Raw genomic sequence first — 19,241 nt, forward strand, 5'->3', positions numbered from 1 at the left:
AAAATAAAGTTATTAAGAAAGTGTTGCTTGATTTTTATACGATAATAATAATAATAATAATAATAATAATAATAATAATAATAATAATAATAATAATAATAATAATAAATCCGTTAAGGAAATGAGCGGATTCTGTGTTGTACTCAATTTCCCATGATTCTTCACCCGGTCGCTCAGCGTGACATCATAACAACGCGACGCCATACCTTGATTCACGTTCGGATAGCGTTTAGTGTGGCGCTTGATCGAGACCGGACAGATTAGAGCTCAAGAAAAGTGAGTATGCCTTCTCTTTTTTTTTGCAACGTCGATTGTTTTTCTGCTGTTTACACTGTCGCGAGAAAATGACAGGTTGGACGCTCGATGTTTGTTCAGTGTCATTCTGTGACATGTGGCGCGCCTGATCACACGGTTTATAAATATTTATAACACCCACTGACCGAATTAATAACACACAGACGGGCTATTTTAATCTTATTTAACGCGGGACGGATTCGCTTCAACATTCAGCTCTCAATATAAAACAGAAGCCGCGCGCAGGAGTTCTGCTGAACTCACACGTGGTTTGAGAATCACACGCTTGTCTGAAGTTCACCTGTATTTTACTTAAATCGTTACGCTGGTAACACAGGCGTGTGATGTCACCTTTATAGAAAATGCATAACAGAAGCGGTGTAAAACCTTTCAAACATTTTGCACTTTTGTGTAATAGAAAATAGTATTTGCAGAGATGGCAGACAATCAGGAAATGTCTCCTCTGGAGAAGAAGGTGTCAGAGCAGATCGAGGTGAGATTACTGGTGTCATAAGTAGGTTTATTTCCACACGAATGAATGAATGACACCAATGTGATGTATCTGTGTTCGTTCAGTACTATTTTGGTGACCACAATCTTCCTCGAGACAAGTTTCTGAAGGAGCAGCTGCAGATAGATGATGGCTGGGTCCCTCTGGAGACCATGCTGAAATTTAACAGGTAAATACAAGAGAAACGCATCATGTTTTTGGAAATTAGAAACAGGGTTTCAGGGGTTTTAACGTGTGTTAGGGGAAAGTCATCATTTCATGAAGTATGGGCATTAAATGTTAAATGCACTGCAGGAAAATTATATTTTCCTCAGTATTTTTTGTTCTCGTTCTACATTAAAAATACATAAAACATCCTTAAATCAAGATTAATTTAGTTACAGATGTATTTTAGAGATGGCAAAATTAAGTGCTTTATACAAAAACTAAAGAAAGTAATGTCAGTTTAGGTCAGTTTTATGTCAGTTTTATATATATATATATATATATATATATATATATATATATATATATATATATATATATATATATATATATATATATATATATAATTATAATTTTTTTTTTTTTTTTTTTTACACTCACATCTCAAAAAGTCTTAAATGAACTTTAACGAACCCTGCAGAAACCCTGAATAATTAATTTTTTATCCTGTAGTCACAATGAACTTACATAAAAACAGAGCTGCTACTGCTACAAATATTTCTTTTTAATTATAACTTAAAGCTTGTAAACCCAATGGCTCTGGGTTTTTGGTGTGTGTGTGTGTGTTTCTCATTTTGTGTCCGTCCTCGCAGACTAAAGACTCTCACATCAGATCCAGCTGTTATCGTTGAGTCTCTGCAAAAATCTAAAGCGGGTCTGCTGGAGATCAGCGAGGACGAAACCAAAATAAGACGAGATCCGAGCAAACCTCTTCCAGAGAACAATGAGGAGTACAGGGACGCGCTGAAACACAAATCCATCTACATGGTGAGCGAATGGGAACAATGACATCGAGTTCCTCTTTGTGTTACCTTTGCTCTAAAATAAACATCGTATAATAAGGTTTGAGCCGGTCGTCTTTATGGATTACTGGATATGCTGTTGTTTTTGTCGAGCAATGTTTCTGTTGGTCGACTGATGATTAATGTTTGAACACGACAGAAAGGTTTTCCTCTTGAAACCACGCTGGACCAAATTCAAGAGTGGTTTGCAGATAAAGGCACAGTTGAGAACATCTACTTGAGGAAAGGAGCCCAGAAGACTTTTAAAGTAAGTGACACAAAGGAAGCCGTCTGACTAATCTCTCAGGAAGGATTTGTTTTTATGCCTTCAGTGGTCAGACCAGTGCTATTATTTATATACTCTTATAGTATTTATTGGTATTTTTAATGTTTTAATCAATTATTTTCTTTTCGATTCAGTTTTATTTGATCTTTTAAATTTCTATTTAACTTATTTTTTATTTTAGTAGTTTCAGTACAGAAATAGTCAATAAAACATTTAAAATACATTTGACAAGAAAATACTTAAATTTCAGTTGAGATTTCTCATTTAGTTCATTGTGTTGCTGTTTACTTGCTAGTTTTTTCGGTGTACTTTATTTTATTTCAGTTAGTTGCCAAGGCAACTGATCAATTAATCACATCTCAAAAAATTTTCTGTTCACAAAATGCATGTACTGTGTATATTTATGTATACATATATATATATACACGTGTGTATTTATAATTTTTGATATATATATATATAATTTTTTTATTTTTATTTATATATATATATATACTGTGTGTCTTCATAGATGCATAATATACACATAATGTACACAAACTTATTTTGGAATGTGGTTCATTTATTTTGACGGCACAATTTAAGCTACATTTGAGTAAATGAAAACATGTTTTTGTTTCTTTGCTTAAAATCTTTTTCAACACTAGGACAGATAAGATTACAGTACTTACACTGTATTTAGCATTGTAATTGTATTTTACTGTGAGCAATTAGAAGCTTTTGTGTTTGCGACGCTGTCCGCAGGGGTCGATCTTTGTGGTTTTAGAGTCTGAAGAAGCTGCCAAGGCTTTTGTGGAGCGCACTGATGTCAAAGAGTACAAAGGGAACGAGATGATCGTCATGATGAAGTAGGCGCTTCTGCGGTTCGCTGTTCATTCGTGTCCGAGCGTCGCGTGTTGTTTTCTTAGTACCCGGATGGTTTTGAGTATTCTGTTGTGAGAGTTGTTGCCCTTTGACCTCTGTCCGCAGAGAGGACTACTTTTCTAAAAAGCTCGCAGAGAGAAAGCAGAATCGCGTGGAAGCTAAAGCTAAAGCAAAAAGGTAACGCGCAACACTTGTTTACAACAAAAAGAAGCGTGATGAGATGAAAGTTATAATGTAAATGTGCATTTCAGTGAAAAGGAGGACAAGCAGAAACAAGCTGAAGAAGAAGAGATGGTGAGTTTTTATGCGGAAACGAGTCACATTTGAGATTTCTTTTCTGTTACTAATCTCTACAGCTCTTCTGTTAACCCAGAAATCCCTGAATGATCAGCGAGGCTGCCTGCTGAAGTTCTCCGGGGAACTGGGAAACACATCCAGAGAGGATTTCCACACCGTCTTCTCCAGTCATGCTCAGATCAAGTGGATTGATTTCACCAGAGGAGCTAAAGAGGTGAACAACATGTTTCGCTAACTTTTTTTTTGTCAGTTTAACATCCGTTCGTACAATCAATTTTAAATGTTTTTGATGTACGGGTCAACGACGTCAAGAAGTCAGCCTCGCAAAAGTAGTTTTATGCCCATAAAGAGCACATTAAATGTAAGTAAAGTGGCTGCTTTTAAGGTTCCAGCTGTTTTTGGAGCATAACATGTCAAAATTTGGTTTTAATAATGATTCGTTGTCAATAACGTTACGGTGTAACAAAATATTTATGTGAAAATTCTTGCTTATTCTGACCTATGCATATTAAAATGTATAAAAAGAATAAGGAAGCATATTATGAGTGTTTTAAATGAGTAAAAAGGGCATAATCTAGGATAGCGGCAAATTTAAAAAATGTACAACTAAGGATGTTAAATAATAATAATAATTATTATTATTATTATTATTATTATTATTATTTTTTTTTATTTAACATGTGAGTTTCAGTTTGTTTGAAAGTATATTATTTTAGTTATTAAACAGTGAAAACGGTAATATTGTAAAATGTTATTACAATTTTAAATAATAGTTTTCTGTTTGTATTGCCTGTGATTTAAAGCTGAATTTTACAGTGTCACATGATCCTACAGAAAGATGTGCGTTTACTGCTCAAACATTTCTTTATTTTATTTAATTTTATACGTTGTGCTCCTTAAGTTTAATGGAAACCATAACACATTATTATTTTTGTTTCTTTGAATATAGCATCCATTGAAACACATAATTGAAACACTATGAATGTCTGCTTTAAAAAAATGACAGTCTTTATTTGCAATACGAGTTAATAATGTCTTCAAAACAACAAAAAGAAAGAAAAAATCCTTCAATAATGTTGACGCCATCCTCCTCAGGGCACCATCCTGTTCCACTCAAATGCCCAGGAGGCCCTGCAGAAGGTCCGAGAGGCCAAAGGAGGAGAAGATCCTAAGGTTAAAGAGCAGGTCGTTCGTTGGGAGGTACTTGAGGGCGATGTAGAAATGGAGACGCTGAAGAAAATCATCGAGGATCAGCAGGAGTCCTTGAACAAACGTAAAGGAGGCAGAGGTAATTCAGAGGTGAAGCTGCAGCGCCTCACAGTTTCACACATTGCTCTCACGCTACTCTGCATCCCGTGACTGCAGGAGGTTACAGGGGTCGTGGAAGAGGCAGAGGAGGACGCAGAGACCGAGGGGGAAGAGATCAGACCCAGTTCAAGGGAAAGAGGACCAAGTTTGATAGCGATGAAGAGGGAGATGAAGGTAAAAGGGAAATCCGCATGCATTGAAAGAAATTGCATAAAAGCTATTTTCACTCTGAAATTGCAAGCAAATTTTGTCACACTTTAGTTTTATGAACCAAGTTAGCTGTTGAGCGTTGGTACGAGAGAAAACAATTTAATACGGTCATGCAGAATAAGACATTAATATGTTTTTTATTGGTACCAATAAACAATATGCTAGTGCTATGCAAACTAGTTAATAGTGAGAACTGGTGCTTGAAAGTGTTTTATTTACAATTTTAAAAAATGTATTATTAATTAAAAAATATAAATGTAAAACATTTCAAATATAATGGGTACAGTGATTTTGTTTAAAAATATATTTGTATTTTATTTATTTATTCAACCCACGACAGCTGATACTTATCATTTAAAACATTTTGAAGCATAAATACACTGTCTTTTTATTTTAAAATGGTAATTGCAGCAAAGTATGCAAATATACCTTTACTATGTCTGTGACATAAGACTGTTTACGTGCACTTTTAATAAAAAATGTTAGCCTTGTCAGGTTTTTCATTAGTTTTATCACCTATGTAGTATTTTAAGATGCCTGAGTAAACAAAGTTTGCTTTGAATTTTTTGGCATTAGTGGTATGAAACCAGAAATGTATTTTGTCCTTCCAACAGAACAAGACACTCCAAAGAAGAGACCTCTGGAGTCTAACGGTCGAAATAATGAAGAGCCGGCTTCCAAACAGGCAAAAAGTGAAAACGGCTCTTAAGAACCGTGGCCTTATTTTTGTAAAGTAGATTTCCCCCGAAAATTGAGAAACCCGGAAAAAATGCGTTCTCCGAGTACTACTTGTGTCAAAAGCTGCATAAAACCTTAACGTCACATTTTTTCCTTTTGAACAAACATACTGGGTGCCTGGAAGTTATTTATTTGCCGACACACACACTTACGATTGCTAGTATGATTTAAGATCTCATCCTCGGGCTCTATAAACATCGTTTTTTAAAATCTATTCAGCTCAAGCAGTTCGCTGGAAGCGCTCGTGTAACCATCGACGTCTTTAATTGCCGACGATCTGCAGAATCTACACGACTGTGTTTTGAGCGCGAGCAAAAGGCTGATTATCGGTTCTGACAGCAGTACTGTGTTATCATACAACCGTTTGGGGCCTGTGAGTGAACTTATGAAGGTTTGGATGGTGTCGGTGTCATTTTTAGTAATAAGCATTGGTCAAGCTATTTTTTTTCCCATTAACCTGCTAGATTATTCCACTGCTTTTGTCACTTGGGACGGATGTGACGGAAGACGATAGGTGTGTGTTATCCTTGTTTCTTTTTATACGTTGCTGTAAAGTTGCTTTAAGTGGCTGCAGAGGCATGTAGATCTGGAGAGTTTTCATTAAGACGATTTAGATTTGACTGAATTTTCTTTTAAATAGTGTTTTCCTTATCACAGCAGCAGAAACGTGTCTCTTAATCTAAAGTGCTGTTTTAGACGCCATGCTTCATATTTACCCCTTCAGGGCTTCAACGAGCACTCGTTATTTTTTTTTTTTTATGTTTTTTACTGTCTGTCATCCCTTGAGATGAATATTACACCAATTGAGAAATCCAATAAAGTTTTGAAAATCTAAATATTAATACCTATGCGGTGTTGTCATTTTTAATGCGGTAATCGTGGCATCGTACATTCATTTTGAGACTTGTGGCTCTTTCGAGCTTTTGAGTGTTGCTTATATGTAAATATTCCTGCATTTGAACAGGCCTTGCAAATCTACAGACGTAAATATTGGGATTAATGTTTCTGTTATAATAAAAAAAAAAAAACAAATTATGAAAGCCACTAACTTTGTAAAAAAAGACAGTGAATCATTTTAAAGATTACACCCAAGACTTGCTAAAGAACTTAAAAGTAGTAAATGTTTAGCCGGGATGCTCATTAAAAAATTCTAAAATATTTTTAACTCAAAAGGTTTGTATTGTCTACACACTAAATATAAAAGTTTTGTAATTTTCTGCCTTTTAAAGAAATTGTTTACCCAAAAATGAAAATGACCCCATACTTTTCTCACACATCTTAGGTGTATATTATTTTCTTCTTCGAGACGAAACACAGTCGAGTTATTTAAAAATGTATCCTGGCTCTTCCAAGCTTGGAAATGCGGGTGGATAGTGGCCATTATTTTGAAGCAAGTACCGCGAGGTAAAATTAACTTTTACGCCCTCCTGGGGTTATCACATGTCTTCTGAAGCAGATTGGTGCGTTTTTGGTAACAAAAATATTTCTAGTTTTAAAATTATAACTTAAATAACTGACTGAGCGACGAAGTTGCGTCATGCATCGAGTCTACCAGGAAACCGGAACTCGTTCTCGTGGATAAAAACATTACGTTTTTTCTTAAAAAACTACAAATATTTTAGTTACAAAAAGGCATCGATCTGCTTCAGGGGACATGTGATATGTTTTACGTCACAGTACTTGCGGGTATGTCCGATTTCGGAGTTTGATAATAATGGCCGCTATCCACCAGCATTACCAAGCTCGGAGCCAGGATTTTTATTTTTATTTTAATTTAAATTTTTTTAAATAATTCACACTGTGTTCGTCTGAAAGAAGAAAGATGGCTTCGGGGTAAGTAAAATAACGGGTAATTTTAATTTTTTGGTGAACTATTCCTTTGTCTTAATTCACCCTAAAATGGTGAATTAAGGCCCTAAAATGTCTGAAATATGAGCAGAGGAGATTTAATCCGAAGCCGATGTTAAATGTTCCTTGCATTAAAATAATAATAGCTTACTCTATTTTACTTAAAATGACCCAAGAGGTCTTGTTTTCTTATTGTGATCATGTGATCATTAATTTAAAAATGGTACTTTTATACTTTGAAGAACATTATCGTTGTGTGGACTGGACTAGGTCAAATACTGCAGTTATTTTTATGATTAACTCTGTATGGTCAGCACAAACACCGCCACGACGTTATGACGCTATATTGTTTCGAGATGACGTGTTGTTATGGTGATATCCGCTCGCGTCCAGCAGGGGGCGTCACGTCTCCATCGAAGTGCCCGAACATCAAGACGTTTCACTGCAGTTTTTGCATCTTAAATTCAGGCTTGCTTTGCTTAGAGGTGCTTATGCCCTTTGACGATTTCCTTTCGAGTAGAATGCAAATACTTCTCTCTGTGGTGTTTTTCCTTTGGTGCAGCGTCGCTGTGGAGAAGCAAACACGACTTCCAGTGGACTGGTGTTGATCCCCGGCTCGCCCGCATCGGCGCATTGCAGTTTCTTGCTCTGCTCCCAGCCCGGTTTGGGAAGTGTTTGTCAAGCTCCACAATTGTGAAATCTCCACCTATTTGTATCTAGATCATATATAGATGTTCGTGCTTTAGCGTGAAAATCGTTTGCACGGGCTGGCTGAAAAGATGCTCCGAAATCAAGAACGTCAGGAGCATCGACGCACTAAAACCACTGCTAGTGGTTTTAGGAACAAAGCAAGCAAGCCGGCCTGTTGGTCTTATCTGGTTTAAGCTTACAACCAGGCTAAATCACTTTCCAAACTTCTTAGGCCGTTGTTTACCCCTAGTAACCTATTGTGCGTGCAAATTAGTGCTGTCAAACGATTAATTGTGATTAATCACATTCAAAACAAAAAACTAAGTCTTTGTGTGTGTGTGTGTGTGTGTGTGTGTATATATAGTGCATAATAAATATACACAGTATGCACATATTAAATAAACAGCACTAATATATATTTAGACTCGCTCTATTATTGTATTTCTCATTTCTCCAAGTTAGAGTGCATTATTTTCTGATGTTCTTCCTCAGATTTTGACTGTTTTGCATGGGTTTCTCCTCCCATTCCTGATGTAATTTGACACGGAGCGGCTCACGCTCTATTGTCACCCTTTGTTTTGCATGCGCAGGCGGTCGCCCGCATGTCAATGAGCGTCCCCGGTGTCTTTCAACGTCCGCAGCGCCTCAAAGTCAAACATTCGACCGTGGCTGTTCAACAGTCCCGTGGAACGAATGCGATGGCTTTACGATCTATAACGGCCGTATCGCCGTACGCGAACGTGCCACGAATCGCTTATTAACAAATAAGTTGCCGGGTGTCGTTTAGCACACGACATCTACAGCATCAGCTGGAAATTCACAGCACTTGTTGAAGTCGAGTAGATGGATGTCGAGTGTTACGTGTCGGTGCTTCGTAATTACCTTGCGTGTAAGCAAACGTCACTCTGTCCCAGCATGCAGGTCGCTGACGGACGCTCATTGTTGCGTGACCTTGAAAAGCGCGCGTGTTTAAGCAGCCACGGGCGCCTACGGCTCGCTCTCATTCCCGCGCGGTCAATACCTGAGCAATCAGGTTCGAGAGTCTGTGGGTGGCGAGGGCTTTCAGAGATGAATGGACGGAGAGATCAGCCTGATAACGCAGGTTTAATTCCAGCATCTGTGCATTATGTGCAGCCGTTAAGCGGTATTTTAAGCTGACAAAGTGTTGTAGGGGTTAGAAGAGAAGAATCAAGCGTTTGAGTGCAAGAGATGGGAATGTCCTCTATACAAGGTCACGGGGAAATCTGCAATTGATGAACGCTGGGTGTGTGTATTTTGACTGAGATGTAGTTTGACGTAAGCCGTACAAAGGCAGAGGATCAGATTGGTGGGGTTCTTCTCCCTAAGGCAGACTTGACACCACAATGACAAGATGATTAATTTCTATTTTTAGTCCTGTTTTTTTTTTTTTTTGCCAAAAGTCATGCTATGATCTTTTCTTGACGCAAGCCTTTAGAAATGTCAGTGGTATCGTTTGATTACTAAACAATTGTCGAAATACTAGTTGTGACATTTCGTCATTATAGGAAAGGGCAGCATTAGAAATGCCACACTTCTAAAAAGCAGTTATAACATATCTTTATTCTGAATTTCTTTGACTATACATGGGTCAAAGATGTCTGCATCAAATAATATTTACATCTGATTTTATGTCCATTGAGAGCACATTAAATGCAAGTAAAATGTCTACTTTTGAGGTTTTGAAGGATGAAATGTTGAAATTCTGTTGAAATGTTACATTGAAAAATTCAAATAACATGCTTATTTTGACCACGTTTTATGGTGTTTTAAATAAGTAAAATATTTCTTACTGGCAAATTTAAAAAAAGTAAAATTACAAATAAATAGTATTTCAGGATTAAAGTACTTAGTCTTTTAATATGTCATAAATATTTCATATTTATTTATTTTTGCTCAGAAAAACAAAAACTAAATTGCAATTGAATTAAACAGAAAACTTTTGAAATTTTGGGGGAAAAACGACATCAGTTTAAAAGCAGTATTACAATATTTCTATTTATGCTTAAACTTATTTTCATCTTTGACCCACATGGTGATTCCTAAAGGGTAAAACATACAAATAAAATCCCACAGGTTTATATCCACCGTTTAAAAAAAATTTTTGTTTCTTCAGGGAAGCTTGTTGAACAGTTCTTAAAAGAACCGTTTTTTCTAAGCGTTAAGAACATTTGAATAACTTCAAGAAACTTTTTGCCACTTTGCATATTTAATAGCTAGATTATTTTCTCAGTTTAACAGAATTTGAACTCTTTTTTCCATTTCTGGAAGATAAAAGTTGGCACAACTAAAGTCAAATCATTAAAAATGTAAAATTTATTTTAAACAATATTTTGATAAATGTTGTTAAACTTTTGCTATGCTAAATTGACAACATTTTTCCGCACAATATAATATTTCTGCCATAATTTCGTAAAATTAAACCGCACTTTTATTTTGGCGGGTTGAAGTGAAGACCTTTGAGCTTATGGTTTCCCGCTTCAGACTGTGTAGTGTTTAAACAGCTGTCTTTTGCGGTTTAGTGAATAGCACAATTTAATTAAGTGTATAGCCTTGCTTCTGATTTATTAATTAAAAAATGTCCAAACAATGCTGAACAGACTTCTGTCTGGGTAAGCAGGCTACCGCTCAACTCTAGTTAATTCTGTAGAGCCATTTAACTCTAATGCACTATCTACCTGTGAAAAGGTAATTAGCATCTGGCTTGTCCTGTGTACCTGCCACCAATTAAATAGATGATTAGCTTTAACAAATTAGCCAAACATTGCTTACCTACCTGTCATAGCGGATGGATTGATTGATGGAGTTTCTAATAAGATCCGGAAACAAACAACACACCAGTTCTTTGCCTCTCTTTAGTTTTTGTTGTTGTTTTAAAGGCAGACTAAACCCATATATATGACATTTTCTGGTTTAAAATGGTTTATCTTGTTGATTAGCTAGTTTAGGCTTTTTTAATCTGTATTAATATTTTAAAAGTTGCATCAGTAGCAACAGATCTTTTATTATTTGTTATGACTTACATACATAGGGGCATGGAATATACATAAATAATTATTTCACACCGTGCATGGCAGAAACAAGCTTCCATACATCTATAGGTATAGTAGATTATATAAAAAGCGAAAAATGTAGGGTGGGGATTTTTTATTTTTATTTTTTGCAGTTAATTTTAAGAAAGGGGTGGAGTTTAAGTGGACAAAATGATTGTAGAAATTTGCCATATGACACCAGAAAGAAGCCTATAGTCCTTTTTTTGGAGATTGAGTCATGAGGTCAAAACTGCATTTACAAGTGAAACGCGTGCATAGAAGAATTGTTCGCCTTAAAATCATGCATTAAGAAAATAAACGGTAAGTGCAGACAGCATATATACAGTACAGCGGTATGTGTGGTCACATCTTGTTTCCATCTAGTTCTGCGGCCTCCCAGAGATAAACGCAGAGATGCAGTCTCAAGGTCAGCTGAAGATCTCTCAGCGTTGGGCTTTCCTCGGCTGTCAGTTTTGGAGCTGTAGTGATATTAATGCTCGGGTCGTATGTGCATATGATTAGTGAGTTTTTGCTTTGATAAATGGCTGTGGGGTCACTATCAGCCATCCTGACAATATTAATGACCGCGCCGACGCTAAGCAGAGGGAAGCCAATGAACAGAAATATTGCTGTTATCTGTGCGGCCATAATCATAAAGACAATAGAGAGATGTTTAACGGCGGGGGAGAAAGGCATTTATCATCTGGAAGAGGTGCGTCCGGGTGGCGAGACTCACGGACGGCCGCGGTCGTGTGGGGGAGTGTGTTTGTGTGTGACTCGCTTTTAACATCCATTTTGTGTATCTGGGACGTGGAGGGTTACATAAAAACGCATTCACTTCAGTATAAAGAGGCTTTTTCGCCCTTTTTTGTTAGCGGTCACTATATTTAGTTGGGTCTGTTTTCAGCATCTGAAGTTTCCACTGACATTCGGAAAAGGAAGGAAAAAAAATTTGCATGATGCAATTTTAGCTGTTAATGGAGTAATTTATCTTTCTGCCTGAAGTTTGAAGTCGGTAAGACTTCCTTTTCGAAAGAAATCTCTTCTGCTCACCACGGCTATATGCATATGGGTCAAAGACAGGAAATTTACAAAAAGTGATTTTATGCCCATAGAAAGCACAATAAATGTAAGTAAAGTGATTGAAGCGTAAAATTATTATTATTTTTTTTTTCAAAATTGTCATTCAGTGTATCACAATACTTGTACATCTGTGTAAAAGAATAAGGAAGCGTATTAAATTTTATTTAAATTTCATTTTTTGTTTTAAATGAATGAATAAATCTTACTGATAAATGGGCAAAACCTAGATTGGCGGCAAATTTAAAAATGTAGAATTAAAACTAATCAGTATTTGGGGTTGAAGTAATTCATCTTTTAATGTGTCATAAATTGATTTTTGTTGCAAATATGATAGATTGTTCGCGCTGAATGACATTTTAGTGGGTAAATTTAGTAAATCAAGGAAAAAATGTATAACATTCACAAAAACAAAATCGCAAGTTATTCAAATAAATAATGCTGTAATTGTAATGTTTTTTGGGGAAAACAGCAATTTAAAGCACTATTACACTCTTTGACCCATATGCATATTTGATCTAAATACAGTAAAAAAGAAATATTGTGAAATATTATTACAACTTAAAACTATTTTTTTTTTTTATTTGAATGTACTTCATGAATGTATTCTTGTGATCAAACCTGAAATTTCAGCTTTTTGAAATCATTTAATTTTCAAATAATTAAATTTTCGGCGTAAAGATCAGAGACGCTTTTTTTTTCACCGTCTTGTGTGAATTATTTTAACGTTACTTGCTCGTTTCCCTGTAAGGCTGCGCTAGTATTTTCCAGTAAGAGTTTGTTAAAGTGTTCGTGAAAGTTTAAAACAATCGCCTTATTTGTTTTATGCCAATGTTACAAATACGTTTGAAAGAATAAATCTAAGCACGTCGTGCAAAACTTAGTATTAGAATTGCTAAAATTGAATTGCATACGTTACATTTTTTGTATAAAATCTAAAAAGCTAAAATGCATGCTGACCGCAGAGTTTAGAACAGTGTATGTGAAGCAAGATCGATGGGCGACAGATCTCGAAAGGCATTGAAGGAGATATCCGAGTGCATAAAGACTTTGGCTCTTTACAAAATGTGCCAGTAAGCAATCGTCTAGCAAGCACTCAGAAAACCCCAGTAACCCACCTGTCTGTGTGGGTAAATGTTAATGGCAGAATAAGGGTTCGGCGGTGACCCAATTTTTCAGTGGACCAACCTGCAGAGAGAAACACCGGAGGCAGCGCACACGTACTCCGTCCGGATCTTTAACCTCAGACGCTCTGTTTCTATGACAACCCTCCCCTGTCTTGTGGAGGTGGGAGATGAGGGGCGTCGAACGCTCGCTCTCGACCAGTGGGCCGTGGAGGGCCTGTCAATACTGTTCTGCCCCATCACCACCCAGAAAAAGAGAGGTGGCTGACTGAGACGGAGGAAGATGAATGCGGCGAGAGGAGGTGCGAAACAGAGAGATGATTGTCATAATGTGTTACGTCAGAAGGTCACCCATGTTTTCTTCAAATAATATGGCACAGCTGTCCTAGAGCATGTTTAATGTCAATATTAAATCAGAATTGACCCTGTTGACGGGTTTTATACGAGCAGTTCTCAAATTGCTTTTTAAGTTATCGATGATTGTAAACATACACTATAGACGGATTGCCTTTTAAAAAAAATTCACTTTTTTTGCATTACACTCTTAAAAGTTTCAGTAAGAGGTTTTTAAAGTGCAAAGAACATTTTAAGAGAAACCTAATAGGCCCTTGTTTTGCAGTTCGTAACGGATGTCTCCAGACAATGAAGTTTCAGCTTCAAATACAGACTTTTGAATTTAAAACTGTTTTCGTGCTGTTCTCTTTAAATGCAAATAAGCTCCTGTTCGCTGCCCTTTTTCACCTTCCTCAAAGCTTGTACCTCAGATATTCTCTCAAAAAACATGTTTGATTTTGATTGTTATGTCTACCACGCTGAAATCATTTTAAATGCATGAGATCATTTTAAAATTCTGAAATATGTTTTAGTCTCTTTCATGTCTTCATGCGCTTAAACCATCAAATACACACAAGTTTGTTGTAAAAACACAAGAGTTACAGACACAGTCAAACGACTGGGAAAGAAATCGCATTTATATTAGATCTGTGTAATATACAGTAACTAAATCAATAAAACCACAGGTTATCTTGTCTCTTTTGAGTCTGGGACAGTTAGCATGCTTTACTCGATCTTTCACCATGGCCTTAGAACCAGTAAACCACTGTCGCTGGTGAAAACACAATGGTAGCGCTGTGGGTGGAAATGTGCAGATTAGGGGGCGGTAATGTTATAAGAAGATTCCTTTCTACATCACGCTTTTCACAAGCATGCAGAAAAAAAGTTTACCAAAAAAAAAAACAGTGTTGGTCGATGTACCTGATTGTAGTACTTAAATGGAAAAAGTCCGATTTTCGCTTACTGGTCTCATGGCATAAATGTGTGCACTAGAGGCAGTAAGACTTTTTCTTTTCACACTAATTTGCAGAGTTTGGATTAATAAATCATATTTTTTGCACAATTACTTGAAGAATTTCACTTCAAAGCAATATTAATATGCTGGGATATTGGAAAAGTCATGCTTTTGAATGTTAGCATCACACATATCTATGGGCTTTCAGAGACGGTAGCTCACGGAGTACAGAGACGTACTTGAGAGAGACGAGGAGCCTCGGTTGTAACTACAATTCGACAAAACAGTTCAAATACTGCATAAAAGGTAATTGAAATGGTACAGTCGCATCAACAAATGCCTTTTTTTATATCAGTTTTGCATTTGTTAACACTGTTTGCGTAGGGTGTATTTCCAGCATGGTAGAGCATTATCTTTTAGTGAAATTTAAATTCTGAACTGTCACAATACGTACACAACATGAGGCAACGTTATAATAACTCAGCAATACATACCTATATCAAAGTAAAAAAATGTGTCAGGGTTCACGTATTGAACCTGTGTTATAGAGCCATTCTGTGGACATTTCTCTTGGCGAACCTTGGCGAAATGTGCAGTAAGGTACATAAAAACAGTGTTGCGCAAAAAGTGGTGCGTATTTTTGAGACCAGGTTGGATGTTTGTGAGATGTCACCTTTATTAATCTATTCATAAATAACCTTTTGTGCAATCAAAAGATTACATAAATGTTAAAAGTTCATGGAATCGTCAATGCCAATAAGGAACCTTTATTTGTAAGAGCGTATATTGTTCTGTAGAAGTTAAAATAGTTTACATTTTGTTTGTAAACCAATGGATCGGTCAGGTGATGGCCACAAACATAGAGAATGCTACGAGAATTTGTTTTAAAAACCCAGAAATCAGTTGTCCCAAAGTCAATGGGTTTATTGAATGAATTTTTTGTTAAACGCCTGAAATAAGGTTGATGATTTACGCAAGCTTGGTAATGCTAGTGGATAGCGGGCCATTATTTTGAAGCTCCGTAAATGTGTTATCACATGTCTTCTGAAGCAGATCAATGGGTTTTTGTACCAGACATATTTATAATGTAACTTTTTAATAATACTGGCTAAACTGGACTATAAAGATTGTCAAGGATAATAAACGTCATTGCATCAAACAAGAAAACTAGTCACTTTCACAGCCTTGTTGTGATTTCGAAGGTTGATGTGAAAGGCATAGTTCTCAGAAACATGGTGTAGGTCTAACTTAAGCTTTTTAATTCTGTTGAATGTATTTAGGCTTCAGAACTTATAAATGTGTGTCCAGGTATGAGAAACAAAATGTCTATATCGGTCACATTTTACACAGTTTGGTGAATCCAATCATTTTAGTGGGAATTGTGAGGATAAAAGTTTTCTCACTGCAAATTAACCAACGGTATCTGCTTCTATGTGAGCTGTGCTTCATACATCATTGCACTATTGACTATAGATAATTAACCTTTTTTTGCCAATGAAATTTCACTACTGTGACACCAGTTGAAATCACAAACAGTTGTCGACAACCAAGCATTTTTTCAGCAATAATCCATAAGCCAATGGAAAAATCCTATTGGCATTTTGTCAAGGGAACCAGGGTGACGTTAACTTATGGGTTGACCTATAAAATACATCATCCCCGCAGAACTGATAATATTAGCTGCAGTGCACGGGAGTTCATCTAATTTCAAATTACGCTCATATTGTTCAATTCATTTGCAGTTCAATGTCAATGTTTTTTTAATATTCAGAAAAATATTATATTGCAGAAACAAAATGGGTTGCATTTTGCATTTCGTGTTGACACGAGACCATGCGTCTGCGCTGCTTATTTGTCCTGTATGAGGTTTATACAAACCCATGTATGTGTAATCACTGATACGAGCTCAAATGTGCTTCATGTATGCTGATCCCAGCAACGTGTTTGACCAGATTAACCTGTCCATGTGAGACAAAGTAACACCGAATCCTGAGCTGCACGCGGTACAAGGAAATGGCTGACTTTTGACAGGCCATTTCTCTTTTAGACATCACGGGCATCTTTTTCCATTCTTGTGGTTGCCATGGGGATGAATAAGTGGGTTTCCCTGCTGGGCAGAAAAAGAGATAATTTCAGTGTCTTTGTGTGTGTGTGCGAGAGCATGAATCATGCAGTGTGTTTCTGACTCTATAGCTCTGTTCCACAACAGTGAACAGATTTGCCATTTACAGCCTATATAGGCAAAGTGACTGATGTTGGACACTTTACATAGACAGCAGCTTACAAATAGGGCTTCTTGCATGAAACACAGGGGGGATTCAACTCAGAGGTCATTTGCAATAGAGTTTGATGTTAGCAGCGATACTCTAAAAATATGCATGTTACATCAATACTGGGTCCACTTGTATTCAGACTTTTTAGTACTGAATATATATTTATATTAACATTTTTTTCTTTGTCTCTATGATTTCATTGATCTGGGAAACGTGAACACAGTCACAGAATAATGTCATAAAACTACATTTATTCTATAACACGGAATATTACAGAATTTGCCAAATCTTGGATGGATTATTTAAATGTACTTCAGGACATTTAAATCAAAACACTCAATTATATGCTACATGAACCCATGAATATCTCTGAGAGTCACTTCATAAGCATTTTATCATTTAATATGAGTAAAACTATCGTCATATATATACAAACAGAAACATAAAGGTCTTCACTGCAACCCGTCAAAATAAAAGTTCAGGTTAAAGTTGGAAATGTTACTTAATGTTATTATAGTACTACTACTAGTACTACTAATATATATATATATATATATATATATATATATATATATATATATATATATATATATATATATATTTTTTTTTTTTTTTTTTTTTTTTTTTTGCAATATTTAACATGAATATTATTTAACAAAATGTATTTAGCAGAAAGATGTGAATACACAACACAGTATTTCTGAAAAAAAGTAAGTAGTAGTACTAATAGTAAACTATTTTTATTAAATGAATTAATTATAGATTATTTTCCTTATACATTGTAATGGAACCATATTTTTAATGTGAACCGGAATATTTTTAGTTAAACTTTGAATACATTTCTGTTTAATATTGTAAGATTCGTGATTTACACAAGCTTTTTGAAAAATACAATGTAATTTAACCATTAAAACTAGAAAAATCAAATAAAAATAAAAAAACTGAAAAAGAATTATACATAATATATACATATTAATGTATGTCATTCAGTGCATTGGCTTTCTTTGTGAAGTGTGTATGCATTTCTGCTAGAGGTAGTATGCATTCAGGCCTAAATAATGTTTATCTTTGAGTCTAAAGCTTTTGCATCAAGAAGCACGTCTTTGATGCCCTGAAATTCGTTTAAGAATATAAAGAATATTTTATAGCCAAATATAGTTTGGATACAGATACAGTTTGGATACAATACAGTTTTGTTTGTTTAGTTAACAGTAAGCTCATTTTATTTAACTGCAACAAAGGTCCTTGACCTAAAATGTAAATGTTGCCCTTCTGCTCACAGAAAGGCCTCTTGGCCGCCTCTCGCTGCTCTAATGTGCGATGATAGCTGTCCACAGCGATTAACTAACTCTCACGTTAACATCCTCTCCAGCTATTTACAATGGACTTCATGCTAGCGTGCACAATTAGTGTCGGCATGGCAACCATGAATAGTCACAGCCCACATTTGATCGTCGAGTCCTCTTCCCATTCAGTGTTTCCTAATCTCATGATTAATCATTGCTATTCATGGTTACAGACAAAAGCACGAAAATATTAGATACTTTTCATACTTTTTAATTGCTTTATAGGTTTGTATATATTCCTCGTGTACATGCATCCCATGATCATAATGTCTGTACGTCCTGTAATATATGATCTTGTATAATTTGATGTTGTGGGTGTAAAAAAACATCCGATTGGCCGAACGCTACTTCCAACCAGTAAAATTCCATGCAAATTAAATGCAAATAGTCGTATCGGTGGGGAAATTAGCATAAACGTGCACATTAGCATATAGCAGCGAGTCAGTGGGACATATCATCCAATAGAAGAATGGCATAACGGTGGCGTATGCTGTAGCCAATCAGAAGACAGGAAATCCTTGCGACGTCAAAGACACGCCCACTTCACCTAGGAATGCCCTGAATGTGTGACGCACACGATTAAAATACACACATCCAATCTCTGTCCTTTCGGACGTCGTCTTCATTCTTGTCACACGTGTCTTTTATAGTCTTATTTGTGTCTTTCAAATGTCACCGCGCTGAAGGGGGTTCAGTCTGGAGGTTTAGTTAAACTAACCTAAATTAAAGTATTCATATTTTAATGTGTGCATTAACGTTTGATGCACTTAAAATAAACTGGAATTTTACTTTTGAGGAAAACAGAATCTTTAATACGTGTTTTCATTATTATGTATCTTTAATGCAGGTATTTTTAAATGAGGTTTAAGTACCCAAAGACATTTTGTGGCCATTGTAGATTGGTTTGGTGTCCATAAGAGTGCCGGTAAGTCCAGGCACAAGACGCTGGTTTCGTCAGAAGCTGTGACGTAAGCAGCTGTTTACATGCAGTGTCGTGACTCACAGGCTAGAATGAATATGCTCCTTATGAGACTCCTTGAGAGCTGAA

At 36.1% G+C, this 19,241-nt stretch overlaps 1 protein-coding gene across 3 annotated transcripts; it reads left to right on the forward strand.

The window, feature by feature from the left end:
- Positions 1 to 141: 141 nt before the first annotated feature.
- On the forward strand, positions 142 to 6,336 carry ssb (small RNA binding exonuclease protection factor La). Of its 3 annotated transcripts, none has more exons than XM_043242983.1 (12): positions 142 to 276; positions 713 to 787; positions 871 to 974; positions 1,603 to 1,777; positions 1,952 to 2,059; positions 2,822 to 2,925; positions 3,047 to 3,118; positions 3,193 to 3,235; positions 3,315 to 3,452; positions 4,334 to 4,526; positions 4,604 to 4,720; positions 5,371 to 6,336. In XM_043242983.1, exons 2-12 carry the CDS (start codon positions 731 to 733, stop codon positions 5,463 to 5,465), a joined length of 1,206 nt encoding a protein of 401 aa, XP_043098918.1. In that variant the 5' UTR covers positions 142 to 276; positions 713 to 730; the 3' UTR covers positions 5,466 to 6,336. The 3 variants fall into 3 exon arrangements, with proteins under 3 accessions (XP_043098918.1, XP_043098920.1, XP_043098919.1); XM_043242985.1 differs by having other exon boundaries at positions 185 to 276; positions 729 to 787; XM_043242984.1 differs by having other exon boundaries at positions 199 to 280.
- Positions 6,337 to 19,241: the final 12,905 nt, after the last annotated feature.

Source organism: Puntigrus tetrazona, chromosome 6, assembly GCF_018831695.1.
Source record: "Puntigrus tetrazona isolate hp1 chromosome 6, ASM1883169v1, whole genome shotgun sequence".
Lineage (NCBI taxonomy): Eukaryota > Metazoa > Chordata > Actinopteri > Cypriniformes > Cyprinidae > Puntigrus > Puntigrus tetrazona.